Source organism: Camelus ferus, chromosome 4 (assembly GCF_009834535.1).
Source record: "Camelus ferus isolate YT-003-E chromosome 4, BCGSAC_Cfer_1.0, whole genome shotgun sequence".
Classification (NCBI taxonomy): domain Eukaryota; kingdom Metazoa; phylum Chordata; class Mammalia; order Artiodactyla; family Camelidae; genus Camelus; species Camelus ferus.
The window spans coordinates 74,096,622-74,121,211 of record NC_045699.1 but is presented as its reverse complement, the minus strand read 5'-3'; the positions used below and the strand labels follow the sequence as shown (position 1 = coordinate 74,121,211).

Below are 24,590 nucleotides of genomic sequence, written 5' to 3'. Positions count from 1 at the left end.
TCCAAATCCTTTGTCCCAATCTGTGGCTTGCCTGTTTTCTTAACAGCGTGTTTTGGAGAGCAGAAGTTTTGAATGTGATGAAATCTAATCTATCCATTGTCCTATGGCTCATGCTTCTTGTGGATTTTGTAGGAAATTTTTGCCCAATTCAAGGTCATAAAATGGTGATCTCCTTTATATTAATAATGCTCACCTTTGGGTCTATGATACCTCCTATTTTTCACATATGATTGGAAGCAAAGGTTCAGATTTAATTATTTTTGCTAATGGATGTCTCAGTGTTCCAGCACCATTCATGGGTAAAAACTATTTTCACCATTGAATTTTCTTAGCACTTTTGCCAAACATCCAATGATCGTATGTGTATGCATCTATGCTGTTCCATTGGTCTACATACCTATCCTTCCATCAACCCCGTAACGCCTTGATCACTGTAGCTTTATCGTTAAGTCCTAAAATCACAGAGTATGAGGCCTCCAATACTCATTGTTTTGGTTTGGTTATTTTAAGTCCTTTGCATTTTCAGAAAAATTTCAGAGTCATCTTGTCAATATATTTCTTAAAAACGCATGCTAGGATTTTAAATAGCATTGCATTGAATCTGGAGAAAGTGGTATCTTAACAATGCTAAATCTTTTTGTCCATGAGAATGGTATATCCGCCCAGTTCTTCACATCTTCTTAAATATCTCTAAGTTATGTTTTGTCATTTTCAGTGCACAGGTATTTTGTCAAATGCATCTCTAAGTATTTCATATTTTTGCTGGTCCTGTAATGGCTATTTACGTTTCTAATTGTTCATTTCTACTATCTAGACAGAGAACTGATTTTTGCATGTTGGTTTTGATTCCTTTGACCATGCTAAACTTACTCATTAGTTCTAGAAACTTTTGTGTAAATTTCCTAGTATGTTTAACATAGAAATCATGTGCTCTTCAAATAAAGATAGTTTTATTTCTTCCTTTCCAATTACATGCCTTTTAGTTCCTTTTCTTGCCTTATTGCACTGGCTAGCATCGCCACACAATGTTGAATAGGCGTAGTAAGAGCAGATATCCTTGCTTTTTCCCTAACCTTCAGCGGGAAATGCACTCTGTATGTAGATTTTACAAAGACATCCTTTATCAGATGGAGGAAGTTCCCTTTTAGTCCCCATTTACAGGGATTTGCTCCTCATATTTTTAGTTTAAAACAATTACACAGTAGTATGTTATCCTAATTTTATAAAAGCAGGCACAAAAAAAGTACTGGAAAATAAATACATCAAAATGTTCAATTGGTAATTTATTTGGCTGCACTTAACAGAAACCTTCACAGCACCATCAGCAGCAGCACTGTGGTTTAAAAAGTAAGGGATTCTGATGAATTTTTATTTCCTTCTTTACACTTTTTAGTAGCTTTTAACAATTTTATGGTGGACGTATGTTGCTTTTATAACAAATTAATGGCATAATGAATGCCCATTAATGTCCAGCAGGAAATGGCATTATATAGCTAAACAACTGCCCTTTCCCAGGCCTTCCTAAAAACGCAGGAGTCACAGGTCCTCTGGCCTTTGCCTGGGTAACGGGGTACTTTTAACTGGTCTTTGTAAGACAAAACACCATTTGCACTTCTCAGGAATGTCTCCATTGGGCAGAGTCTGACATCTGAGGTGGGACCCCCACACCAGGCGTCCTCACGGGGCCCCCTCAGTCAGGCCCAGCCACACTCACCCCTGCCCTTTGGACCGACAGGTGGACAGAGGCAACAGCATCTGCTGGCCCCTCATTTTCCTGCCCTGCCGTCAGCTGGGATTCGCCTTGAAATTCTCTTTCAAAAAAGACAGCTTTAGAGGCAAATGATGGTTTTAACACCTATTAAATGTCACAAAGCAAACAATGTGGCCGACAAAGTTAAAGGATTATTTCCTGGTACTTAAATAAAGCCACTGTCTGGACTGTCAAGGCCTTCAGACACTCGCCCAAATGTGCCGATCCTCATTCAGCCCCTAAGGATGCTGTGGGCAGAGCACAGGTGCAGAAGGGTGCTGGTGTCCCGGTGGTTCTACAGATTCAACTCTGAAATCACGTTATTCAATTATGGGATTCCAGTCAAAGAACACTGCACCGGTCACTCCCACATGGCACGGTGCGTCCCCCAGGATCGGAAGGCATCTTTCAATCACTATGAGCTATGGAAGTTTTCAAGACACTCTAAATATGACTCAAAACAGGTGCATGGACATCACATGAACACAGAAGTGTGTGATGACCCTATCCAAGTCCCGCTCCCCCCCGCCCAGAAGGTACCACTTCAGGCGGCCGAACTCACAGCCAGCGTCCACAGCCATCACCGACAAGTCTGCATCTCCAGTCGCAGCAGGATTTTCTGGCTTAATGAAGTCAAGTTTCAGGGCCCCCCGCCCCAGGTGGACAGCTGCGGGCTCTCCAGGTAGGCTCACGCCCTCAGCCCTCCTGGATGTAGGTGAAGGACAAATGTGCAAAGACCCCCGTGAGCCCACGTCTACCCCTGGAAGATTCACGGACAAGAATCCCGCCTCCGCCCCTGCAGCTGAGCAGACTGCTGCCCGAAAGTGAGAGCACGCTTCCGTCCCCGCTGCCCGGCCGGGCCCAGCGCTCATCTCCGTGGTCCTCCCTGCCGCGAGCCCCGCCCAGCCCGCTCCTCCCCGCTCCTCCAGTGCTGACGCCAGCACATGTATCCAATGTGACCGCCTTGGTGGGAGTAAGACCCAGTCATCAGCAGGACCCTGACAGCACTGTCCACTCAACCAGCCACGGCAGCGGCTCGGCAAACGCACAGACGGCCCAGGAGACAGTGGCGGGGGAACAATTAGCATCTGTTGACTGTGAGGTTCAAGAAGATGCCCTAATGTTTTTGACTGAATGAAAGCAATATCTAAAGCTTGGAAGGCATGTGCGCTGAAATTGTTAGTAATAATCCAACATCTGTCAGCAACTCCATGGGGTAGGAGGTGCCATGCCGCTCTCCAGACGAGGAAACGTCGGCGACCCTAAATGCCCAGGTGACCTGGGATGGGTCACAGGCCCAGCGATGACCATGTCAGTTCCCAGGTATCGCTGCCTCCCAGAAGCAGAAGGTGGGGGGTGACCGGCCTACGGCAGGGTGGGTGTCCCAGTTCTATCCGTGGGTCCACCCGGGTTTAGCTCCCAAGGATAAGGCTGCCAGGGCGCAGTAGCTGGGCAGGAGCTGCCCGTGGTTAGCGGGAATGTAATTCTGCAGTAAACGGGCTTGAAGTCCTTCCTGCGCTCTGACGCAGTGACTCAACATCTAGGAATCCATCCTGAGGAAACAGTCACAGAGGGACAAAGGATTCACCAAAAGATGTTAAACCAAGTGTTATTTATAACCTGAGCAGCTGGGAACAGCCCCGGCCCAACGGGAGAGGGGCCGCGAAGCGAGCCCAGGACAAGCCCCCAGCGGGATGCTGGCAGCCCCGGAGTGCCGGCAGAGGGCCTGCTGTGAGCGGCGCGGGAAGCGTCCGCGCGTCCGGGCGCACAGCGCTGTTTCCGCACGTGAGCTCAGCCACAAAGGGGGGAGTGGGGGGCAAGTCTGTGTCCCCCCAAAGTCCATATGGTGAAATCCTGACCCCCAACAATGACGGTTCCAGAGAATTCTCCCGCCCCTTCCGTCTTGTGAGAACACAGCAAGGAACTCCAGCTATGGACCAGAAAGGGGGCCTCCCCCAACCAGGCTGGCGGCTTGACCTTGGACTTCCCACCCATCAGAAAGACGAGAAATAAGTTTCTGTCGTTCATAGGCCACCCAATCTGAGGTGTTTTATTACAGCAGCCCAAGCAGACTAGACAGAAAGGAAAGACAACGGCATTTTCATATTTCCCAAATTTGCTGTAATGAGTATGCTTTATTTTCACAGTCAAGGAAAGTTAGTAAAAATATTTGGAGCGTTAGTCTAATCTCTGAGTCTAGGACCAAATATCTTGAAACGTGGACTCTCCACCTTCCAGCTCCCAAGGTGAACTTTATCTTCTCTTTTACTGCCAAATGGAGGCCTTCTGTCCACCTGTCCATGCCCCTCCTCTGCTGAGAGCCCCAGTTTACCTCCATCCCCAGCTGCTAGAGAGCCATGGGCTTCCCATCTCTCCTGAACTCTTAAAAAGCTGCCAGCACCCCACTGTTACCCTGACGGCACTGCCCACTGCTGCCGCAGCGGGATTTATCCTGCCTCTCAATTCAAGCCAATAAACCTGAGGAGGAGCTAGCTGTGCCTGGTGCCATGCTAAGCACTGCAGATTCCGAAGTGAGTCAGTGGTTCCGTGCCCTCGGGAGCTCTAGTGTAGAGAGTGGAAGTCTCGGGTGGTCCTATACAATCTGATGCAACAATCGAAAGTGGTTTCATGGAGGGGGCACCCCAGAGCTCTGATGAAAGAATAGATGGATCAGTGGGTGGGTGGGTGGATGGATTTATGATCTGGATCAATGGGTGGATTTAAGGTGTGGGTCAGTGGGTGGATGAATGGATGGATGCGTGGATGGATGGATGGATGGATGGTTGGATAGATGAAAGGACGGTTGGTTGGATAGACAGATGGCTGGCTGGCTGGATGGATGAATGGATGAATGGATGGATGGATGGATGGTTGGTTGGATAGATGAACAGATGGTCAGTTGGATGTGTGGATGCTTGGTTGGATGGACAGACGTCTGGATGGATGGATGGATGGATGGATGGATGGATGGATGGATGGATAGATGGTTAAAATAGACAGTGCCTATAGGGCTCTGCCCTCCATCTGCTATGTGACTCTAGGGCCCTCCCTCTCCCCATCTATAGACTGAGTGGATGGGGGTTGTTGATTTCAGTTCTGAAAATCTGCAAGTGTGTGTTTCTGTTTTCAAATGATCACTGAATGGTACGTGCTCAATCCACCCAGTCCGCCCCTTCCTGAGTAGGTTTTATGTCTTTTTTTCTTTTCTTTTTTGACCACAAATCTTTTTAATTGACTGAATCATTCCAGCCAAAAGCATCTGCCCACCAGCAGGAGAGGCACACAGCACCCAGGGCTGCCAACCCAACCAGCCCACCTATTTTAACAACACATTCACCCAATTCAAAAGGTGCTGGAGAGAAACGCACCCCCACGTACTCAGATGTCCCCTCTGAAAAAAACCGTTAAGTCCCCATTTTAGTGTGTCCTTCCTTGTCATCTGCAAATATGCAGGCCTGGATTTCGGTGTCTGTTTGATAGAGGTGGATCCATACTAAGCGGCACATTCTTCACGCGGCCTTCCTTTACTTGTGCGCCTTGGAGATTGATCCATTTCAGGAAGTGTAAAGGCATGTAAATCCCACTCTCGTAGCTGCTGCGCAGTGTTCTCTTCCAGAACGGCTCGGTCACTTGTCTGAACAGCTCCCAAGATGTGCACCTGGTTATATCAGCCCTCTGCCCTTGCAGGCAGGGCCCCATGACTTTCTAATCGCCGGTGTCTGCACACTCGTGTGTGCGTATCAACAGGAGGCACTCCCAGGTGTGGAGTTGCCAGGTCAGAGTACATGCATTTTAAGATTTCGATAGACGCTGCAAAAGCCTTTTGTAGAAGCACAGCCCAGGAGGGCACCCACCGCCCCCTGCTGGAGCCAGCAGTGCGCGTTCCCCGTGTTTGCTCTTGGCCCGCCTGGCCCGGGGAGAAGCGGGTCTCCCTGGGCTTCACGGGCGCTCCCTTCTTGTGAGCGCAGGCGAGTAAGGCCAAGCGCCGCCCCACACATCCAACAGCCCCTGGGCCCTTCTGAGAACCATTCGTGTCTTTTGTCCACTTTTCTTTTTTTTTTTCGCTTTGGGTCCTGGCTGTTTCTTACTGATTTGCAGTTCTTTGAATATAACAGCGTGACACCCCCTTTTCTGTGAGACACGTATTTTCTTATTCTTTTCTTATGGTGATGGGTTGTTTGGGGGGTTGTTCTGGCCAGAGAGAAAAGTCTTGACTCTTACAGAGTTAAATTTTTTTTTCTTTTGTAACTTCTTCGGTTTATGTCATCCTGAGAAAGACCTTCTCATCCCGAGATCATAAAGCCCAGTCTGCCATATTTTCTTCTAGTAGTTTGATGGTTTTGTTTTTAAAGTTCACAATCACTGATCCATCTGGAATACATTTTGGTGCAAGGGTGAGGCAGCATCCAAGTTCTTTTTCCCAGATGGCTTCTTCATGATCCCAGCCGATTTCAATGACTAATCCTTTCTTTTCCAGCCAATGTGAAAGGTCACCTTTATCAAACTCTGAATGACTGAAAAGCCACAGAGTGATGGCTTTGCACCCCCTTCATGTCCCACATGGAAGGGAGGTTCTGCTGCTCACCCATCCCCCTAGGACGCTCTCCTCCCCCAGGAGGGTACGTGTGAGCCCCCACAGTGGAAGCAGGTCAGGTGAAGCCCGAATCGGCGTGCTTCATGAAAGCACAGCCACCTACAATATCAAAAAGTGGGAAATGCCCCCGCGCCCAGCAATGGGAGGCTCCTGAAGTCAATTAGGCTGTTTGCCAGCTGTCACGGGTGGGGACAGAGTGCCTTCCGTACCACGCGAAGTGAGGACGCCCAAGCTGGGCTCCGAGGCCTCCCTCTGCGGGGAGGGGGCGCCGGCGTGGGCAAGGCCCCTGGCCCAGCGTGCCCCCGGGAGCTTCCAGGTCAGACGCCGCGAGGTCTCTTCCCTCCTTGTTCTCTGTGCGCAGAGCCAGCGGAGTTGGAGTCTGGGCGTTATGGGTGATCTTTATTTTCTTCTTTCTATTTTTTCTGATTTTCCAAAATGCCTCTAACGAACATGTAACTTTTTCACTAAAATACATATATGTACATATATGTATATATACATATATAGAGTTAAAGGTGAAAAGGCGGAGGAAGACACTGAAGGAGAGGGACACAGAGCTGGACAGTCAGGGCCCAGCCTGGCCCTGGCCCCGCCCATGCCATCAGCGTGGGTCTCTGACCTCTGACCTCCAGTGTCCGGCACTCGGAGGACACGACCCTTCCTTCCTCGGGGACTGTCATGTAAACGGAGCAGCACAAGGGAAGTGAGGCTAGCTGAGCCCGGGAACAGCCAGGGGTCACAGCTCACTGACCCCAGGATGGGGAGCCCTGGTTTCCAAGGCCGGGGGCTCAGCCCGTGTTAGGCAAGGGCGCCCCCTCCCGCCGGGCCCAGGGTGTGAGGCTTCCCAGCACGGCCGCGTGCAATGGCCCCGGCACAGCAGTGTGCATACAGCGGGTGCTCACTAGTTGCTGAATTGCATTTGGGGATGACGATCTCTTCAACCACCCCCTTGGCAAAGCCACACACGCTGCCTTCAGCCCTGCAGGCGCCCACAAAAACGTTAGGGGGGTGTAATTCAGAGGCAGCGTCTCTCGTGCGTTTCCCACCACGCGCCTAACCCAGCAGGCGGGGCACGCAGAGGTGCGCACACACACGAACAAGGCTCAGTTCACAAGGCAGCGAGCTCCTCCGTCACCAACAGCTCCAGAGTTTCGAGTCACAGATGTGGGCACAGAATCTGTGGCCCAGGGAAGACGTGATTAACAACAGACCCCGGGCATCGCCTCCGTAGCCTGGGTGCTCCACGCACGTTAGCTCCTGCCACCCAGGCTGCCGGGTGCCCACATCTCCCTGTCCCTCTGAGGAGGGAGAGCTGAGGCCGGGAACAGGGCTGGGGGAGATGAGGTGCCACGGGCAGCAAGGACACAAGGGGGAGACCGAGCCAGGGAGATCTCCAGCCGGGCCACCCTGCTGCTCGGCGGCCCCTCCGCCCGCCGCCCAGGAATAGGAACAGCCCATCAGGGAGCCTGGAAAGGCCCAGACAGAAAGCGCTGTGTGCCCGGCCAGCACCAGGCCGCATGTGTCCTGCTGGCACCAGCATGACAGTACCAGCCCGGGGCCTCCCAGGACGCTGGGAAGTCAGCGTGGAAGGCAGGATCTGGGCAGTGGGATGAGGGGAGCAGCGGGTCGTCAGAGAAAAGTGCACTAAAAGTGCAGCTGACACACCCCAGAGATGGGAGGCTGCTCAGCACAGCAGGATGTCGGGGCCCCTGGGGGGGGCAGAGATTCACGGCTGCGGTCACTACTGCAGAAATCAGACCGGACAGCACCGTAGCAAGTGACAGGGAGAAGACCAGGCTACCCCTCTTCAGAGCATTTCTCTTTCTCTTTTTTTTTTTCTGCCGAGATATCGACCAGACATGCCTTCCCAGATACGCCGGGAGCCCAGTGCTTTTGTCCAGGCTTAAGTTCAGCACAGGAAGGCAGATCGTGGAAAGCAAGAGGCAGACGCCGCAGAACAGCCGGCCCGGGGAGGGCAGCTCTGAGCACATGGTGCTCACGACGCCGGCGTCCGCGCTCCCGGTGGAGAAGCAGGAGGTGGCGTCCCAGGGCAGCGTGAGTGGTGCTGTCGCTCCCCGGGAAGTCCTGGAGAACAGAAGCCATTCGATGTGAGGGCTCAGAAGTGAAGAAGAACAGGCAGAAACCGGCAGTATGTAAAGAATTCCAAAACATGGCTGCAAGAGTTTCTGGAAGTTATTTACAGGGTAAGACGTTGATCCTGGAATGAAAGGAGCCTGGCGTGAAAGGGCCTGCGAAGAGTCATCCAGAGCGATCACAGATAAGGAGCAGGGTGACAGCTGGGCAAACTACCCAGAGGGCGGGGCGGGCGGGGTTCTCAGAGGGGGCGGCCGCGGTGCCGCACAGAGCCACGCTCAAATCAAAGCCTCTTCCCTGTCCGCTGAGTCACTGGGACACATCCTCACGCGACTGACCTCAGGGGCGTGTTGGGTAAAGTAAAGAATCATGGGTGTCAGGCACCCAACATGCAGGAGACGTCCAGCGCCGCGGCCAGCGCATCAGTGCCCGTGTGACCGGAGACACCAGGACGGGGCTCAAACCCGCCTAGGTGCACCTGACATGCACGCGCGCACCCTGCCGCAAACAGGTCATCTGCTTGGGCATCCGTGAAGGGTCGGGGTGGCCCAGACTGCCCGCGAAGCCTGGAGGTTGACGTCAGCGTGCGACCACCCAGCAGAGCCCCGAGCCCGCAGACTCCACCCGGCAAACGCGAGGGGCTCGTCCCCCCCAACCCCCCCCCCCGGCTGTCCGCCCACGCTCGCCTGACCACGCTCCAGAGCGACCCTGGCAGGCCCCTGCCCCCTCTCCCCTCTGGCCTCTCCAGGGGCAGCAGGACCAGGACACCTGCCTCTGCCAGACGGCGGGCGAGGTCCTCCCGTCCTCCCCCGGAACAGCCCAGCCCCCGCACGTCCGCCCACTCTGCTTGGGAGAGCCGCTCACACCACGTGGGCCGACACCCTCCGGGTTTACCGAGCACTTTCCGCTCCATCCCTGGCTCTCTGTTGAGCCGCCACCCCTACGGGCAGCGGGCAGCGCGGGAAGTGACAGATCCAGAGAGACCCTGCCCGCCTGGAGGTCTGAACTGCGCCTCCTCAACTCTCCCCCAAACCTGCAAGGAAGACATCCTCGGCTCCGTCCCGCACATGAAGAAGCTGGGGCACGGGAGAAAGGACGCTCTGGAGGTCACAGCACCGGAGCGTGGCAGCCCCGCCCCCGCCCCGCCGGTGTCGGGTCCCGCAGAGCTGGGCTGCAGTACCGCCCTTGGCCTCTAGGTGGAGCGCACCACACTTGGCCTTGAAACACGACGTCAGAACAGTGAGCCAGGGTCTTGCCTCCCCGTTGTTTCCCGTGACCTCTGCCAACTGACGTGACCTCCACCTAGAAATGTCCGGGACCACCTCTGCAGGCTGAGCCCTATTCCCTGAAACTCCCCAACTTTTCCCAGTAGAACCTGCCCTGCCCGGTCAGTGGGAGAGGTGGGCCTCCCAAGGAACAGAACTTCTGAGGATGCTGACAGTCCTCGAAGACTCAGGAGCCACCCCGAGGGAAAACCGAGAACAGGCCTCTCGCGCCTGGTCCCCGGCAGGCCGCCGACTTGCCGGCGTCGGGCTCCCGACAAGGGCGCGCTCAGGAATCAGGCCGCTGGGCAGGCTCCTCTCAGGGCGGTTTATTGTCTCCTTTGGAAATGCTGATGGTTTAAAGATGTGGATGCTGTCCTGGTCCAGCTGCCCTGACCCGGAAGAGGTGATGGCTGAGCCACACCAGCCTCACCCTTGGAACATCTGCTCAACTGCTCGACCCCGACCTTGCCCTCCGAGGGGGAGTGGTCTGAGTGTTCCCTACCCACACCTCTTGCAACATTTGGTTTGCTGGCACAGGGTCCCAGGGGTCTCTCTCTTCGCGTGTGAACTGACATTAAACAGGCAGGGCTTACCTGGCTAGAATCCTCCCCATCACTCTTTCCTTCCCCCTAAAATGGAAAAACTGACTCAGAACAAGGGCACCCCTCCGCCGACCCCGTATACAAACATGCCACTGGCAGCTGAACGCAGGGCTCAAGATCTAATCCTGTAGGTCTCATCTGAGCAGCATGAGCAGGACACTGAGGGCCCAGGACTCAGGGTGGCTTTGCAAAGTGGGGGCTGAATGCAGCCCTGCATCCCCCTGAACCCAGGCCTGGCACCCACCCCCAGCCTGGGCCCCAGGGGACAAGTGTAGGCGGCCACCAGGTTTCACCACCCTCCTCGCCCAGAGACAAAAGAGGCCAGGCCTCTGAGGGGGCCGAAGCTCACTGTGACGTCTGCTATCCAAAGGCCCAGTTCCCAGGAGGCTGGATGATACCCAATTTTGACAACTCAAATGCTATTTTTTTTTAAGTGGGAGGAGGTAATTCGGTTTATTTATTTATCCATGGAGGTCGAACCCAGGACCTCATGCATGCTAAGCAGGCACTCTAGCACTGAGCTACACTCTCCCCCCACCTTCAAATGCCATTTTAAAGGCTCCAACTCTGCCACTTGCCAGCTGTGGGGCTTCTGTGAGCCTCAGTTTTCTTGCCTGCAAAATGGGGATGCCTCAGACGCTGGAAAGATGCCATCGGGATAAAACAATGTGAAAAGGCACTCAGGATAAAGTTAAAGAAAGGAAAACATCCCAGAGAATCTGACTCTTCGCCTTCGGAGAAAATTCTCAGGCAGACACCCCTCTCTCCTGTGTCACGTACTCCTTCTACTCAGTTCTCTGGGTTAAGGCAAGCCTCCGAGGGGCCAGGACCCCAGGGCTGACTCGGACCAGCAGCCCCTGGACCCCCCAGGTCCAAAGGCTGACGATCCTTTAGGCTCATCTCCATGCGCTTGCAGAGTGATGGATGGACCCGAGGGCCTGCAAGATGGCCAAGCCAACTGGCCCGCCCGGCAGCTCCCAGCTCTCCAGGGTGCAGAAGCCCCCCACGCCACCCTGGGCCTTCCTGCCCTCGACAACAGTCCTCCCCAGTGTCTGCGAGTGCTGCTCGCGGGCCAAGCAGCTGTTTGTAATCGGACAGGCCCCGGCCAGGAAGGGGAGGTGGGAGCCCGTCCCCGCTGCGGGACTCAGGGCGCCACAGGGTGTGTGAGGACGGGCGGCCCCCCGCACCCCCTCCGCCCCACCACGGCCCTGGCAGCGCTGAAGCCATGGGGAGGGCATGAACAGGAAAAATGGAGTGAACATCTCCACTTAAGAGCAGCTTTCAATCTAGTTCTTCGAGCGCGGAAGCTTGAAGCCCCCCACAAGCCCACGTTTGGTGGCACAAGAGCTAAACCCACGGCCCTGGAGGCTGGGCTGCAGTGCTTTCCATCTGGGCACCGCCACCCGCACCGCGGAAGCTCCTCAACAGGGTGCCCGGCAGACAGGGGGCACCAGCTCTGCCCTGGACAGGAGGGACCCTGAGACAGACCTGAGCGCCCCACCAGCCGCAGGTCTCAGAACAGGTCTGCGCGGCTCAAACACAGCCCTGACGGCGGCTTCCAGCCGCTGGGCACCGGACTCCGGTCCCTCGCTTCTCAGGGGCCTGTGACCCTGCGGACCTCGAAGTCCTCCAGGTCTGAGTTTATTTGTCCACAAAACGACCCCAAGGCCAGAGGCCCGCCCACTGGCTCAGTGAGGCCTCCTGGTAAGACGCTCGACTTGCCTTCAGGGCGCCCTTGCTGCGCACCCTCACAGCCCACCTGGCAGGAAACCGGACCTGCCACCAGCCCCCTACGCTCCCGGGTAGCCCCAGGCCAGGGTCCTGGAACTGGAGGACTGCACCCTCAGCAAAATGCCAGCAAAGCTGCCGTCTGGGGCCAGCCCTCCAGCAGGGACATTCCTGGGGGCTCCAGCTGAAGTGACCCTGAGCAGAAAGCACCCCTAAGCTCCCTCTGGTCCCCACCCACAGCCTCCAGGCTGAGCCAGGCCTGGACCCACGCTGTCGCCTCTGCTGCTTGGCCCGGGCAGCTCTCAGTGGCGGCCTGAGACCCCGGGGACTAGGAGCTGCCCAGCTCTGAGCCCGGGAGGAGGGACTCATCACTGCGGTCAAGTCGTTCAGGAGCAGCTCACACAGTGAATCCAGGCCCCTCCCAACAGCAGACAGCGGGGTGTCCCGCCTCAGGAGTGTCCCCCTCCGTGGCTGGAGCTGGCAGAAGAGTCCGGAGTCTGCACCAGGAGCCCAGCCCGGGTCTTCCTCAGGTCTGTACAGGACCGAGGGTGGTCTCTGAGTTCTCTCCTGAGGCCCCTCGATGAGCCACGGCGGCTCGGTGCCGAGGCACAGGTGAGCACCCCAAACACACCAACACAGGGGCCGAACACTGACCTCGTGCCTGAAACTCACAGCAGCATGAAGCCAAGGCCAGCGCAAGCGCTGTGAGGCCCTGAGCAACCTACGTGCTGAGTGCCTGCGTTCCCCGCAGCGGCCGGTGAGACGGGTGCAGTTTGTGCCCCTTTCACAGATGGGGGACTGCGGCATAGACAGTCCCTCCTAGGTGTCTTGGCACCTGTACTGAGACCAGGCACATTGGGATGGGGAGGAAGCAAGGTCCCTGCCCTCCCAGCTCACAGAGGGGCTGAGAGCCTGGGGGTCAGTGGCGCCAACTCCTCCCCTCCCCACTCAGTGTACTGGACTGGCTGAGCCCCTCTGTGTCCCTTAGGTGGGGATGCCCTCCCGCACTGATGGCGCCACAAAGACAGAAGTGCACGTGCTTAATGCGCTGTGAACGCAGATGAGAGTTGCGTGGGACGTGCCATCAGGGACCAGCTTCACGGTGACTGGGTGGACGGGGGCGGGTGGGGGCTGCACCACAGGAAAGGGCTGGCCGAGGGCCGATCCTTGTCAAACCTGCGTGGATGGTGGGGATCTGCTGTGCTGTGTTTGAAATGTGCCCTGACGACAACAACAACACAACAACAACAACAACAACTCTCTGGAGCTGAGCGCGAGTCGTCCCCTCCTCTCAAGGGTCACCTTCCCCGCCCCGCAGTCTCCCGATCTCTGTTCTGCGCTACCGCAGAACAACAGTCCTTCCTTAGGGGAAGGGAGAGCCTGCCCTCCAGGCAGGAAGGCAGGTGAAGCACCACTGCCCCTTCCAGAGGTGGGGCGCCGTGAAGACAGCGGGGAGGACACCGGGGTCGGGGAGCACCTGCCTCTCCCTCACTTCCCTCCTGGCACTTCTCCCCCTTAGGTGCCCCTACCCCATCATTCATGCTGATACCTGCACTCCACCTGTTTCAGGTGGGAGAAGAGGTCCTGCAGGATCGCTGGCCTCCCTCCCACACCCCTCCACTCAGCCAGCCGGCGCCAGCTCCTCCCCCCGGAGACTCTGGCATCACCGGGCCGAGCCGCCCCACCGCCCTGCCCAGGTGTGAGCCCTGCACCGCCACCCCAGGCCCTCCGGAGCAGAGCACCGGCGCCACCACACTGAGGGCCCCGGAATCTCCATAGGATCCCAGAGTTCACTGAAATGGAGCCATGGCCCCAAACAGCCATCATTTAAAGTATGAACCTAAATAGCATTAGCAAAGTTTCCCTGGAAAAGAATTACACTTGTGGGGGAGGGTGTAGCTCAAGTGGCAGAGCACACGCCTGGCGTGCGCAGGGACCTGGGCCCAGGTTCCAGCCCCAGCACCTCCTCTAAAAATAAATACATCAGCCTAATTATCTCCCTCCCCCACAAATTTTTTTAAATGAAATTTTAAAAAATTATTACAATTTAAAAAAAAATTACACTTAGAAATCCTGTTTCTGCACTTCCATCCAAGAACATGCTCTTCATCCCACCTGCTCAACGTGAACGCTTTCTGGTCCATGAGCTACGGAAGATGCAGCCCCCTTCCTCCTTCTCTGCATGAAAGCAACCGGTCGAGGGACCCTCTCCCCCTAGAAGAGCAAATTCTACACTGAGCACTGACAAGGGAGGCTGCCTCCTCGACCTCCTGTCCCAGGAGGACACAGAACAGCCTCAAAGAAGGAAGGGTTTCAGATTCTCCCCAAAGAAAAAAGAAGAGTGCGAAAGAAGAGACGTGACTGTAAAGACGGGTCCCAGTGACTTCACCCCAGCAGACATGAAGACACCGCCTCCCAAGCGGGGCCCTCACAAACTGAATCTGGGGCTCAGGGCCAGTCTTTCTTTCCCCACCGCACCCTCCCCTGTGCAGGACACCTACCACCCAACAGGCTCCTGTACTGACCCACGTGGTCCAGGGCCCCAGGGCCCACTGGCTAACAGCTGTCCTCCCCAAGAAGGCCTCGACGTTCAGCAAGCTGAGCCTACGCCGCACTCCCAGCTTTACGCGTCAGAAACGAAGGAGGAGGAATCGAGGCGGAGGGGCAGAGGCTACTCATGGCTGGTGGCGGCCGGGGGCCTCTTCCTGAAGCACAAGGACCCTGCCGCCGCAGGGCTGTCCCACAGCGAACAGGAGCCAGGAGCTGCCGGAGCCCCCTCGCCTGGCTGTGAGAACGGCACCTAACAGCAGCGCACACGCCCGTGACCGGTGTGCCTCTCCCTGGGAGGCGGAGGGCGGCCGTCACTCCTTCGGGCCTGCTGGGCTCACAGAGCCGCCTCCGCGCCTGTCCAGGCAGGTGTGGGGGTCACGGGCACTCCACAGGTAAGACGCCAGAGCAGGGTCTGCTTACATATGAACAGCAGCCAGGGGAAGGGCACACACGGGAAAGCGCCACCTGGGTCCACCAAGGGACACCTCCCTTCAAGCTCGTGGGGTGGGACCCCAAAAGCCAGACCCTGACAAAACAGGCTGGTATCCGACTGGCTAGAGCCCCGCTGGGCTAGCAGGGGCCTCCCTCTGATTGGTTGGTTTTCCAGGGGCTGGCGGGTGCCTCCCTCTGATTGGCCAGTGGCCCAGGGGCTGGCGGGTGCCTCCCTCTGATTGGCTGGTGAATGTTTCACTACCTCCCACTTTGCACTTCACCAGACACAATCACCTATTCAGGAGTCTGATTCCCGCAGTGCACCAGAAGCTCCCCCAGGGCAGGGGTGCTCGGCCCCTGCTCACCTGTGCACCTGCTGCCCATACCTGGCACAGGCCTGACTCATGTTAGAGGTCCACAAGCACTTGAAACACAGCCAGTCAGCCCCGAGTTCTCCACACAGGGGCCAGCCTCCCCTGAGGTCCCCCGCAGCCGCCCAGGGAAGATCCCCGCTAATGCCTCGCCTGCCACCCTCCCGTCACCCTGCCAGCAGAACGCAAGACTAGTCACTTCCCACCTCCATTCAGGTTGAAATGCTCACTCTTCTGCACTGACAGATCGCTATTTTTCCAACACAAGGGTCAGAGTTTTTACAGTCAAATCACTCCCACTACATACACACATTTCGATGTCACTTTTGGCATTTATTTAAAAAATCAAAGAGGCCAGTAAAATCCCTATTGCAAAGGTGCTGGCAGGAAAGAACAGGGCAGAAGAACGGGTTTCCTCCCAAAAGGACACAGGCCTAGGAAACAGAAAATAAAGGAACCTCCCATTTCACCCACAGGAAGCACCACAGGAAACAGGCTGGGCGCCTACCCCTGGAGCTTCTGTGTAACGAAATTTGGAGAAAAGTAGGTCAGACTGTGTTCCCATTTCTTAGGTCTGAGTCACCAAAGAGTGGCGACATTACTCCTCGTGTGGGCTATTCCTTAGGTTGGGAATCTGCCTGAAAAGCCAGCGGGTGAGTCGAAGCTAACAGGATGATGGCTCAGACCGTGGGACATACGTGACACAAAGTGCCCCAGAGCCCACCGAGAAGCCACACACATCTGACCAAGAATTTACTCATTCTATGGACCCCGTTCCAGCCGCCTGGGGCCGGGCTGGGGCAGTAATGGCGTCTGAGTTAGCAAAGCCCCTGCGGGGACCCATCCTGGATGCGCCCTTCAGATGGTCAGCCATCAGGTCACTGGTCCTGTCTCAGAGGGAAGACCACAGCCCTGGAGGCAGGATGTAGGCACATCCATTCCTATCACTGGGCCCCAGTTCCTCCTTGAAGTAGAGAGTGGTCCAAGGGGAAAGGGAGGGGTGTGCTGACCATGAAACGTCCCACGACTGCCCCAGGATGCAAGTTCCATGCTCAGGCAAGGGGTCGGATAAACCCACCCATGGGCACTGCCCGGGTCACCTCTGCTGCTTACACGTGAGGAGGCACCAGTGTGAAAACTCCCAGGACAGAGGGAGCCACTCATAAGACCAGCCAGTGAGCAGAGCCAGGAACTCCCACCGGGCCCCAAACCCACTGCCTCCTGCCGCCTCAGGGCCCGGGGAGGACATAACAGTGACACAGTGAGAGGGTCTTGCTCTGTGCTTTGTACACACTGTGCACAGAACCGTCTTGAGAACCCTGCAGGAGCCACAGTCAAAACCCCTTCTTACAGATGGGGAAACAGGCCAATGGCACAGCTGGTGGGGATGGAGCCGAGATGTGAACCCAGGCCATCCCGCTCCCGCTGCCCACCCAGGACGGTCACCCGCACTGGGTCTCCAGGCCACGTCCCGTGGCACCAGCAGCTCTGCCGGTGTTACCAGTATCTCCACGAGCCCGGCCAGAATCTTAACACTAACATTGGCCAAGTGCAGACATCAGATGAGCCGATTAGAGGGGAGAACCAGAGGGAAAGGCAGAGGCTCTAAGAAAACATCGCCTCCCGGGAGTGAAAAAGGACTCGTCAGGTTCTCAGACTCCGCCGGACCTCACTTGTCCCGGGGCTGGACCCACAGCCTCGCGGCCGCCCAGCTGGCTCCGCGGCCACGTTTCCATCTCCTCCTCTTCCATCTGGCAGGGGTGGGGTGCGATAAGGAGGGAGACGCAGCCTCGCCAGGAGTTCCACCAAGACATCAGGCCCTGCCTTGGCAGATGGTGAAAACACACGTACCTGTGCCTGGACGTGCGTGTGCACATTTGTGTACACCCACAAACACAAACACACATGTGGGTCCACACAAACCCACACATCACATGCACCCACATGCTTCAACACATACACGCAGACACACGTGCACAACCCTCGACTGGGCTTGTAAAGCATTTTCACATGTGTCGCCCCAAGGGTCTCACCAGCCCCAGAGCCTCCTTGGACAGACATGCTCCCTACACTGGGCTCCCTCTGGAGTACTTGCATTTAAAGAGCATCATAGCTATGGCCCAGCAATCCCACTCCTGGGCATGTATCTGGAGGGAGCTCTAATGTGGAAAGACTCATGCACCCCAGTGTCCACAGCAGCACTACATACAACAGCCAAGACACACAAGCAACCTAGATGTCCAGACAGATGACTGGATAAAGAAGTTGTGGTGTATTTATACAATGGAATACTACTCAGCCATAAAAAAGAATAAAGTAATGCCATTTACAGCAATATGGATGGACCTGGAGACTGTCATTCTAAGTAAAGTCAGAAAGAGAAAGAAAAATACCATATAATATCACTTATATGTGAAATCTCTAAAAAAAAAAAAAAAGACACGAGTGAACTCATCTACAAAACAGAAACAGACTCACAACATAGAGAACAAACTCATGGTTACCGGGGGAAGGAGGTGGGAAAGAATAAATTGGGAGTTTGAGATCTGCAGATACTAACTACTATGTATAAAATAGACAAACAACAATTTCATACTGTGTAACACAGGGAACGGTACTCAGCATCTCGTAGTAACCTGCAGTGGAAAAGAATATGAAAGTGAATGTATGTGTGTGCGTGTGACTGAGACATGATGCTGTGCACTGGAAATTGACACACATTGTAAACTGACTATACGTCAATTTAAGAAAAGAAAGAAGGAAGGCATTTATAAAAGTTTTTTAAATACAGAAGAATTGTGGCAACAGTGCTTTTTCCTTTTGCAAACACCCCCCCCCAAGACAGCAGACGTAAGACCCTCCATTCATCAGGTGTTTCCTGTGTCTCAGCAACACGCTGTTCCCGTGGACTGACTCAGCCGGTCTCCACAACCACCCTCAGAGCAAGAAAGAGGTTTTCCGGCAGGGAAGGCCGAGGCACGGTGACTGGCCCCGGCCCAGCCAACCCTCAGAGGCAGAGAAACTCAGCTCACACTGGCCTCCCAACCATCCCCGCTGCCTTGGGTTCAACAATCTGACCGCCAAAGACTGGCCCCTCCCACGGCTGGCTGCTGCGCCCAGCATGGGGACCCAACGTGGCCAGGACCCTCCAGGCCCGGGCAGGCGGCACCCATCAGACCATCTCCGTGCGGGGCCCAGAGAGAGTTAAGGAAGGCCCCGGCCTCCCTCCTGTCCCCTCAGAGGCCCCCTCATTCTCACAGCGGCCACTTTTGCTGGCACAGCACTCCCGGGCCAGGCAGTGCCAGGGGCGCCCCGCCAACCGAGTTAATGAGGGGCTTTCCAGCCAAGGGATGTGGCCCCAGGAGAACAGTGGAGCGGGGCTGGGGATGTCCTGCCAGGAAGGAGGCCCGGACAAGACCAAAGCCAGAGGTGGATGATGAGGGCACTTGCTAAGGAGGCACTCTGGGGTGTTTCTGGGACAAAAGGAAGGGAGGAAGAGGGGAAAGGCCAAGTTTAGCATCACCTCCTCCAGGAAGCCGCCCCAGATCTCCCTAGTGGGGCCACCCTCCAGGACTGTTCTCAACGACGCTCAGCTGGAGGATGAACAGTGAAATGAACAGTGGCTACGTGAGTGCCTCCCACCAGCCTGCCGGCCCCTGGGGCCAGGGCCGCCGCCTTCACCTCTGCCTCCCCACAACCGGCCCAGGGCAGGCAAGCCTCGGGAGGCCAGCAGGTCCTGCAGGTGAGCATGGGCCTGGTAAAAGAAGAAGTGGAGACAGCAGGCCACGTTGCAGGGGCAAGTTGATGACTTTCAGATAAAAACGGGGGAGGGAGGAGAGGAACAGACAGGGGAAGGAGGGAGGGGGGACACGAGGGAAACAGAAACACTCTGCTGGCCAAATGGACCGCCCCTCTTGTCCCTGGGCTGCATCTGGGCTGAGCCCCAGGCCGAACGCAGCTCCAGGCAGCGGGCCTCTCGGTGGGGGAGGGGGGGGGCTGGTAAATGGTGGGGAAAGGCAGATGGAGCTCACCCAGGACCCAAGTGCCCAGAATCCGGGGTCCCAGCCCCCGGCTCCCTGGGCGGCTCAGAGCACCAGCCCCCCTCACCTTGCAGGTCGGGGTGAGGGTCCAGTGAGACAGTGTGGGCACATGGCTAAGAACAGGCCATTCTATGGGCACCCACCACGTGTGCCATCTCCCAGCTGCTGGGACCCCACCCGGCCCCCTGCTGCAAATCCGGGCTCCAGGGCGGGCGCAGCGACGGAGCCGTGGGCTGTGGGTGGCGCATCTCGACCCTCGGGGGCTCAGAGCTGGTCTGCGCTCACTGTCACTCAGTAAGTGAGGGGCGGGGGCAGCGGGCGTCTGTCCCCACACCCCTCGGCTCCACCCAACAATGTCTGTGACCTGGGGAGGAGGCAGAGACCGGCGACAGGGCCAGACCGCCAGAAGGCAAGGGCGGGGCAGGCGGGCATCAGCTGTGCTCGGCTAAGGGCGGGCCGTGGTGAGAGTCCAGAAACTCCAACGGGCGCGTAACGGGCAGGCTCTGGCTGGCACCCCAGAAACAGCCCTGGAGCGACATCGTCAGAGAGGGGACTTCGTGCCTCCACACGGGGAAGGCCCTCCCGCCCGCGGCCACTGCCGGCGGTCACAGCGCTGGGCAGTGACGGCAGCTCCGAGGCCTCCAGCCACCGAAGTCTGGACCAGAGGAGGGAGAGGCCTGGGGGAGCTAGCTTGGCTTCTCAGCCCCTCCCACTGGCTGTGCCTTTATGGGAGGGGGGTGGGAGGAGGAGATGGAAAAGGCTGTCTTTCCAGCCAACTTGATTGAGTCAGAGGGAACTTAACCATATGCTGCCTGTCAAGCCCCACAGAACCTGGACAACTCTTCCCACCGAATCACTGCAGAAGGCAGTCACGTGACCAGCGCCAACCAATGACGCGCCAAGGAGATGACCTCAATTTCCAAATATTGGGGTCATGTTTCATTTCACATACTCCCCTTTGCCCGTTACAATGTTAGGCGGCCCCAAATGCAACCTTCCTTCTCATTCTTTCACACACTTGGCCAAGAAGAAGGTAGGAAAAAGAGCCGTGTTCAGGGAGAACTCGGGAAACATCTGGCGAGTCCCAAAATGGAGAGGAGCGAGCTGCTGGAAGACGGCCTCCCCTGCATCTCTGCGGACAGCCGCTCCCGCTGGCTGCGCACTGAGGATGACTTCAAAACGGGTCCCACCCTGGGAGGGCGGGGGAGCTCTGTGAAACCCACCCAGAGAAGTGGCTTTTTCACAGGCTCTCAACATCTTCTGGACAAAAGCAACATGTCCAACTCCACAGCCACGGTCCAGGCAGCCACCCCGTGCCACGCTCGGTCAGGGAGAGAAAGTGGGGATGGACAGGGGGCAGCAATGGGGGGTGGGGCAGACAGCCGACCCCAAACCCAGGCAAACGCGCACTGTGTGCTCCCCCGCCAGCACCCAGCCCCGGACGAATTCCTACCTGAGTTCCTGAGGGAAAGCCCAGCAGAGGAGCTGGGACAGGGCTGTGTCCCTGGGCCAACATGGGGTCCCCTGACCACCTCGCCCACCCTGAGCCACATCACTTTCCTGGAGTCTGCTATTGTCCCCAGCTTCAGTGACCCCGGGAAAAACACAAAGCTCGGTTAGCCCAGGGCCCAAGGGCACGCTGGTGGCAGCTAGGGATAAAGACCCCAGGTCCCCAGGGCCATGCCACTCTCTCCTCCCCTCCCCCAGCCCCTGATTGGCCAGAAACCCCGACTCCTGTTCACCCGCTTCGGCCCACCGAGCACTCGCTGTGCCAGGAAGAGAGGGACTAGCTCAACTGGCAAGTGGAACATGGGAAGTGATGCTTCCCACACGTCCTCAAGTATGAAGCGGAGGAGAGAAGGGGGAGGATGGGGAAGCAGTGCCTTCTCAGTGGACAGCTGTGCACGGAGCCACTGCCCCATCCCTCTGCCCGCACTGTGGCTCTGAGCCTCATCTCCCCACCTGTTAATGGGGACTCAGGGGACTTCTGGGGCCTTGAGCGCCAGTGACCGAGGGTGTATGAAGACGCATCCCACAGGCGACCACAAAAGTGGATGTGTAGGAGGTCCCCGTGGGGGACCGAGTCAGGGCTGCAGGCACCCAGTCAGGCCGCTGTCAGTGCCGGCACGCCTGGTGGAGGCCGCCCGCTGGTGACGGCTCCTTCTAAGGGCAGGCCTCTGGCAGGAGGGGTCCCACATCTGCGCATCATCTGAAACCCGCACCACCTGGACTCCAGGACCATCTCCCTGCTTTCCTCTGTGAATCCCGTCTCTGGGTGGCAAACACAAGAAAAACTGCTTTCCAGGAGGTCAGGAGGTGGGTGTGAGAGCAGGGCTGCTCTACCACCCCCTGGGGCCCCTCAGTACGGCTCACTGAGTACTTAGGTGGAAGGGACTGCAGGAAGCCCTCTTCCCTGGGAAGAGGAGAGGCAGCAGAGTCTGGAGGCAGTGGGAGAGGATGCTCGGGAGAAGTCCAGGGCTGGGGGCTCGGCTCCTGGGATGCCCCCCAGTGGCCCCTCATCCCAGGAGGCCGGGGGAGAACTGACCCCTCTATGACTCTAGGGGGCGACCCTTCCCGGGTTTCAGGAGAGGAAGTTCTGCAGCGGGGCCAGAGCAGCGCTCTGGTGATGTGGGACAGAGAACGCCAAGTTTGGGGACAAAAGTTTGCCTGCCAGGTGGACAGCCCCTCTGGCTGATGCAACACGGAGCCCTTCCTCGGCTCCCCGACAGCCCCGCCGGCGCACGGGGTACCGTATCGGCGTGTCTCCCTCCCCGGGGCCCCCAGCTAATGGCATTTGGAGTCTCGGCCCGCGCATTCCACAGCCAAAGGGGGAAGGTTGTGCAGGCGCAGAAGAGGCCGGCGGCGCCCGGGGATGACAGCCGCGCTGGCCGCACGCCCGGCCCCGCCGCCCCGCCGCCCCGGCCCCCGGCCCGCCGCGCCCGAGCGCCCGGAGCCCTCCCGTACCTGCGCGGCTCGGAGGCGGCGCCCACAGCAGCAGCAGCAGCAGCAGCAGCAGCACCGGCGGGGACAGCAGCGGGGCGCCCGGGCGGAGCGCGCTGCGCGCTTTCCAGCGGGTGTGGACGTCCATGCCGGCGGGGCGCGGGGCGCGGGGCGGGCGCGCGGGGACGCGCGGGGCGCGGGGCGCGGGGCACGGCCCGGGCAGCGGACTCAGCGGGGCCGGCACAACTTTAGGAAGTCATGGGAGCAGGCGCTGGCCCGATCTCTTTGTGGCGGTGGCTCTCGGGAGGGTCGGCTGGCGGGCTCGCCCACGGGCGGAGGGCTCGTCCTTGGCCCGCGGGGCCGCCCGGACCCCGCTCGGCTGGCTCGCCCTGGCCTCCCCGCCTCCTCCAACTCCTGCTCGCCTGCTCCTCGCCGCCGCCGCCCCGCGACTCGCTCCCCGTGGGCGCTCCGCCCGAGTGAGGTCCTGCGCCGGCCGCGGGGACGAGGAGTGCGGACCTCGCCTTGGGCGCCGAGCACTCTCCCCCTTTCCCTCCCTCCCTCTCCCCTGGAAGGCACCCGCGGAGGCTGTCGCTCCCTCACGGCCGCAGCAAATCAGAGCCGGCGCTGGGCTCGGCCAGGCCGGCCCCCGCCTCCCACTGGGCGCCGCGGGCGAGGGGGTGGGGACAGCGGGCGAGTGGCAGCAGGGAAGGGGCTGGCCCGGGGCGGGAGCTGACTCAGGGCGCGCGCGGCGTCCCCGCTCTTTCGGCGAGTGCGCGCGGTCGGAGCCCCGCAGCCCACTCGGGACCCCCACTCTGCCCGCCCCAGGTGCCTGCACCCGGCCGAGCCCCAGAAGCAGTGTGGAGGGGCCCTGATTTCCACCGTTTGGGGGTAGAAAAGTTGCAGTTCACCCCGCCTAACTTTTTCTTTTACTTGCAAGAGTACAGAGCTCCTCTTCTGGGTGGAGGCTGAACTTCCAATCCAGCCAGATCGGGGCGCCCAAGGCTGTGGCAGACATGTCCACCCCGACAGCCGACCCGCCCTCCACCGCCCCCCAGCTTCTCCTGCCCCAGCTGAGGTCTCGGCTCCCAAGAGGTCCCCAGGGAGCTCGGATACCACACATCTGGGATATTAATCAGGCGAAGTTAGCCGGCAGCCCCTCCCCCCTCGCTCCCTCCTACTGTTTGCTGACCCCTTTGCATCAAAAAGGAAAGCAAAGAAGACACCCCTTTGGGAGGTGACAGCAGGCAGAGGATGAAGGGTTAGGGCCCCTGTCCTGGGACAGCCTCTGGGAGCTGCCTTTCTGCCTCCACTTCTTTAAGCCTTGGCGAGGTCTCCCTGGAGCAGGAGCCTGCCAGGCTCGGGTGGTAGGTGGGAGCCCCCTCCGTTAGGCTCCCCAAGCTCAGAAAGCCCCCCTGCTCAGAACCCTTCCGGGAAGAGCAGTAGGGCTAGCTTTAAAGAGCAATGGAGGTGGATCAGGAGGCCTCCAAGCCCTAAGCCATCCCCATCCCCTTCGAGCAAATAACTCAGCCGGTGGTACCGAAGCACGTCTGGGACCCCCATGCTCCCTGTCTCCTGTTACACCTCCAGACCTGGCTGAAATTCCCCAGATGCCCTTCGATTCCTGTCACCCTGGGAACAGGAAGGGAGGGGAGGGGGTAGAGGGAAAGTTTGCTGAGATGGCCCCGTGCTGCCCCCTGAGCTGGGTGGTGGGGCGCCAGGGCGCTCCTGGCCCTCAGGCCCCCTGTTTGCCCCGTGTGCTCTTCGAGGTGTTAAATATTGCACCAGAAAAGGACGAGACACGTGAAGTGCAGCAGAAATGTTCCTCTGGCTTTCACAGTTCCTCGTTGCTGTTGTTTTCGCTCCCTGTAAAACCCCACGTACGATCCGGGGAACGTGTGTGACTTGTGAGTCGTGTGTGCTGGTTCAGCTGGAGAGCTGGCCCTTTACTGTCCTATGTCTCAGTGAGAGAGAAGCTCTATTGGACTCTCCCTGAGCCCCCAGCCCCGCCCCATACTGGGAAGGCCAGCTTCTCCTGAAGTCTTGGGGGCCACCGTAGGTCAGGGGTCTAGGCAGCAGAAGACAACACAGACTTTCAGAGCTCCAGCTCTCCCCAAGGACGTGGGGTGTACCTTCAGTGACAGTCACACGTGCCTCTGTGGGGGAGGGCACAGCCCAGTGGTAGGGTGCGTGCCGAGCATGCACCAGGTCCTGGGTTCAATCCCCG

At 57.8% G+C, this 24,590-nt stretch overlaps 1 protein-coding gene across 4 annotated transcripts in view; it reads right to left on the bottom strand.

Moving 5' to 3' along the window:
- The window catches only part of COL5A1 (collagen type V alpha 1 chain), a 143,373-nt gene extending 120,448 nt beyond the window's left edge, over positions 1-22,925 (bottom strand). For 2 of the 4 annotated variants that reach the window (XR_004319580.1, XR_004319579.1), the window contains exon 1: positions 22,391-22,925. Coding sequence is in view for 2 of the 4 variants with exons in the window: in XM_032478890.1 (XP_032334781.1) it covers positions 22,391-22,514 (124 nt within the window). In the remaining 2 variants the exon portion in view is untranslated. The remainder of the gene's footprint in view (positions 1-22,390) is intronic. The other 2 variants (XM_032478890.1, XM_032478891.1) reach the window with 1 other exon arrangement.
- Between the last annotated feature and the right edge of the window lie 1,665 nt (positions 22,926-24,590).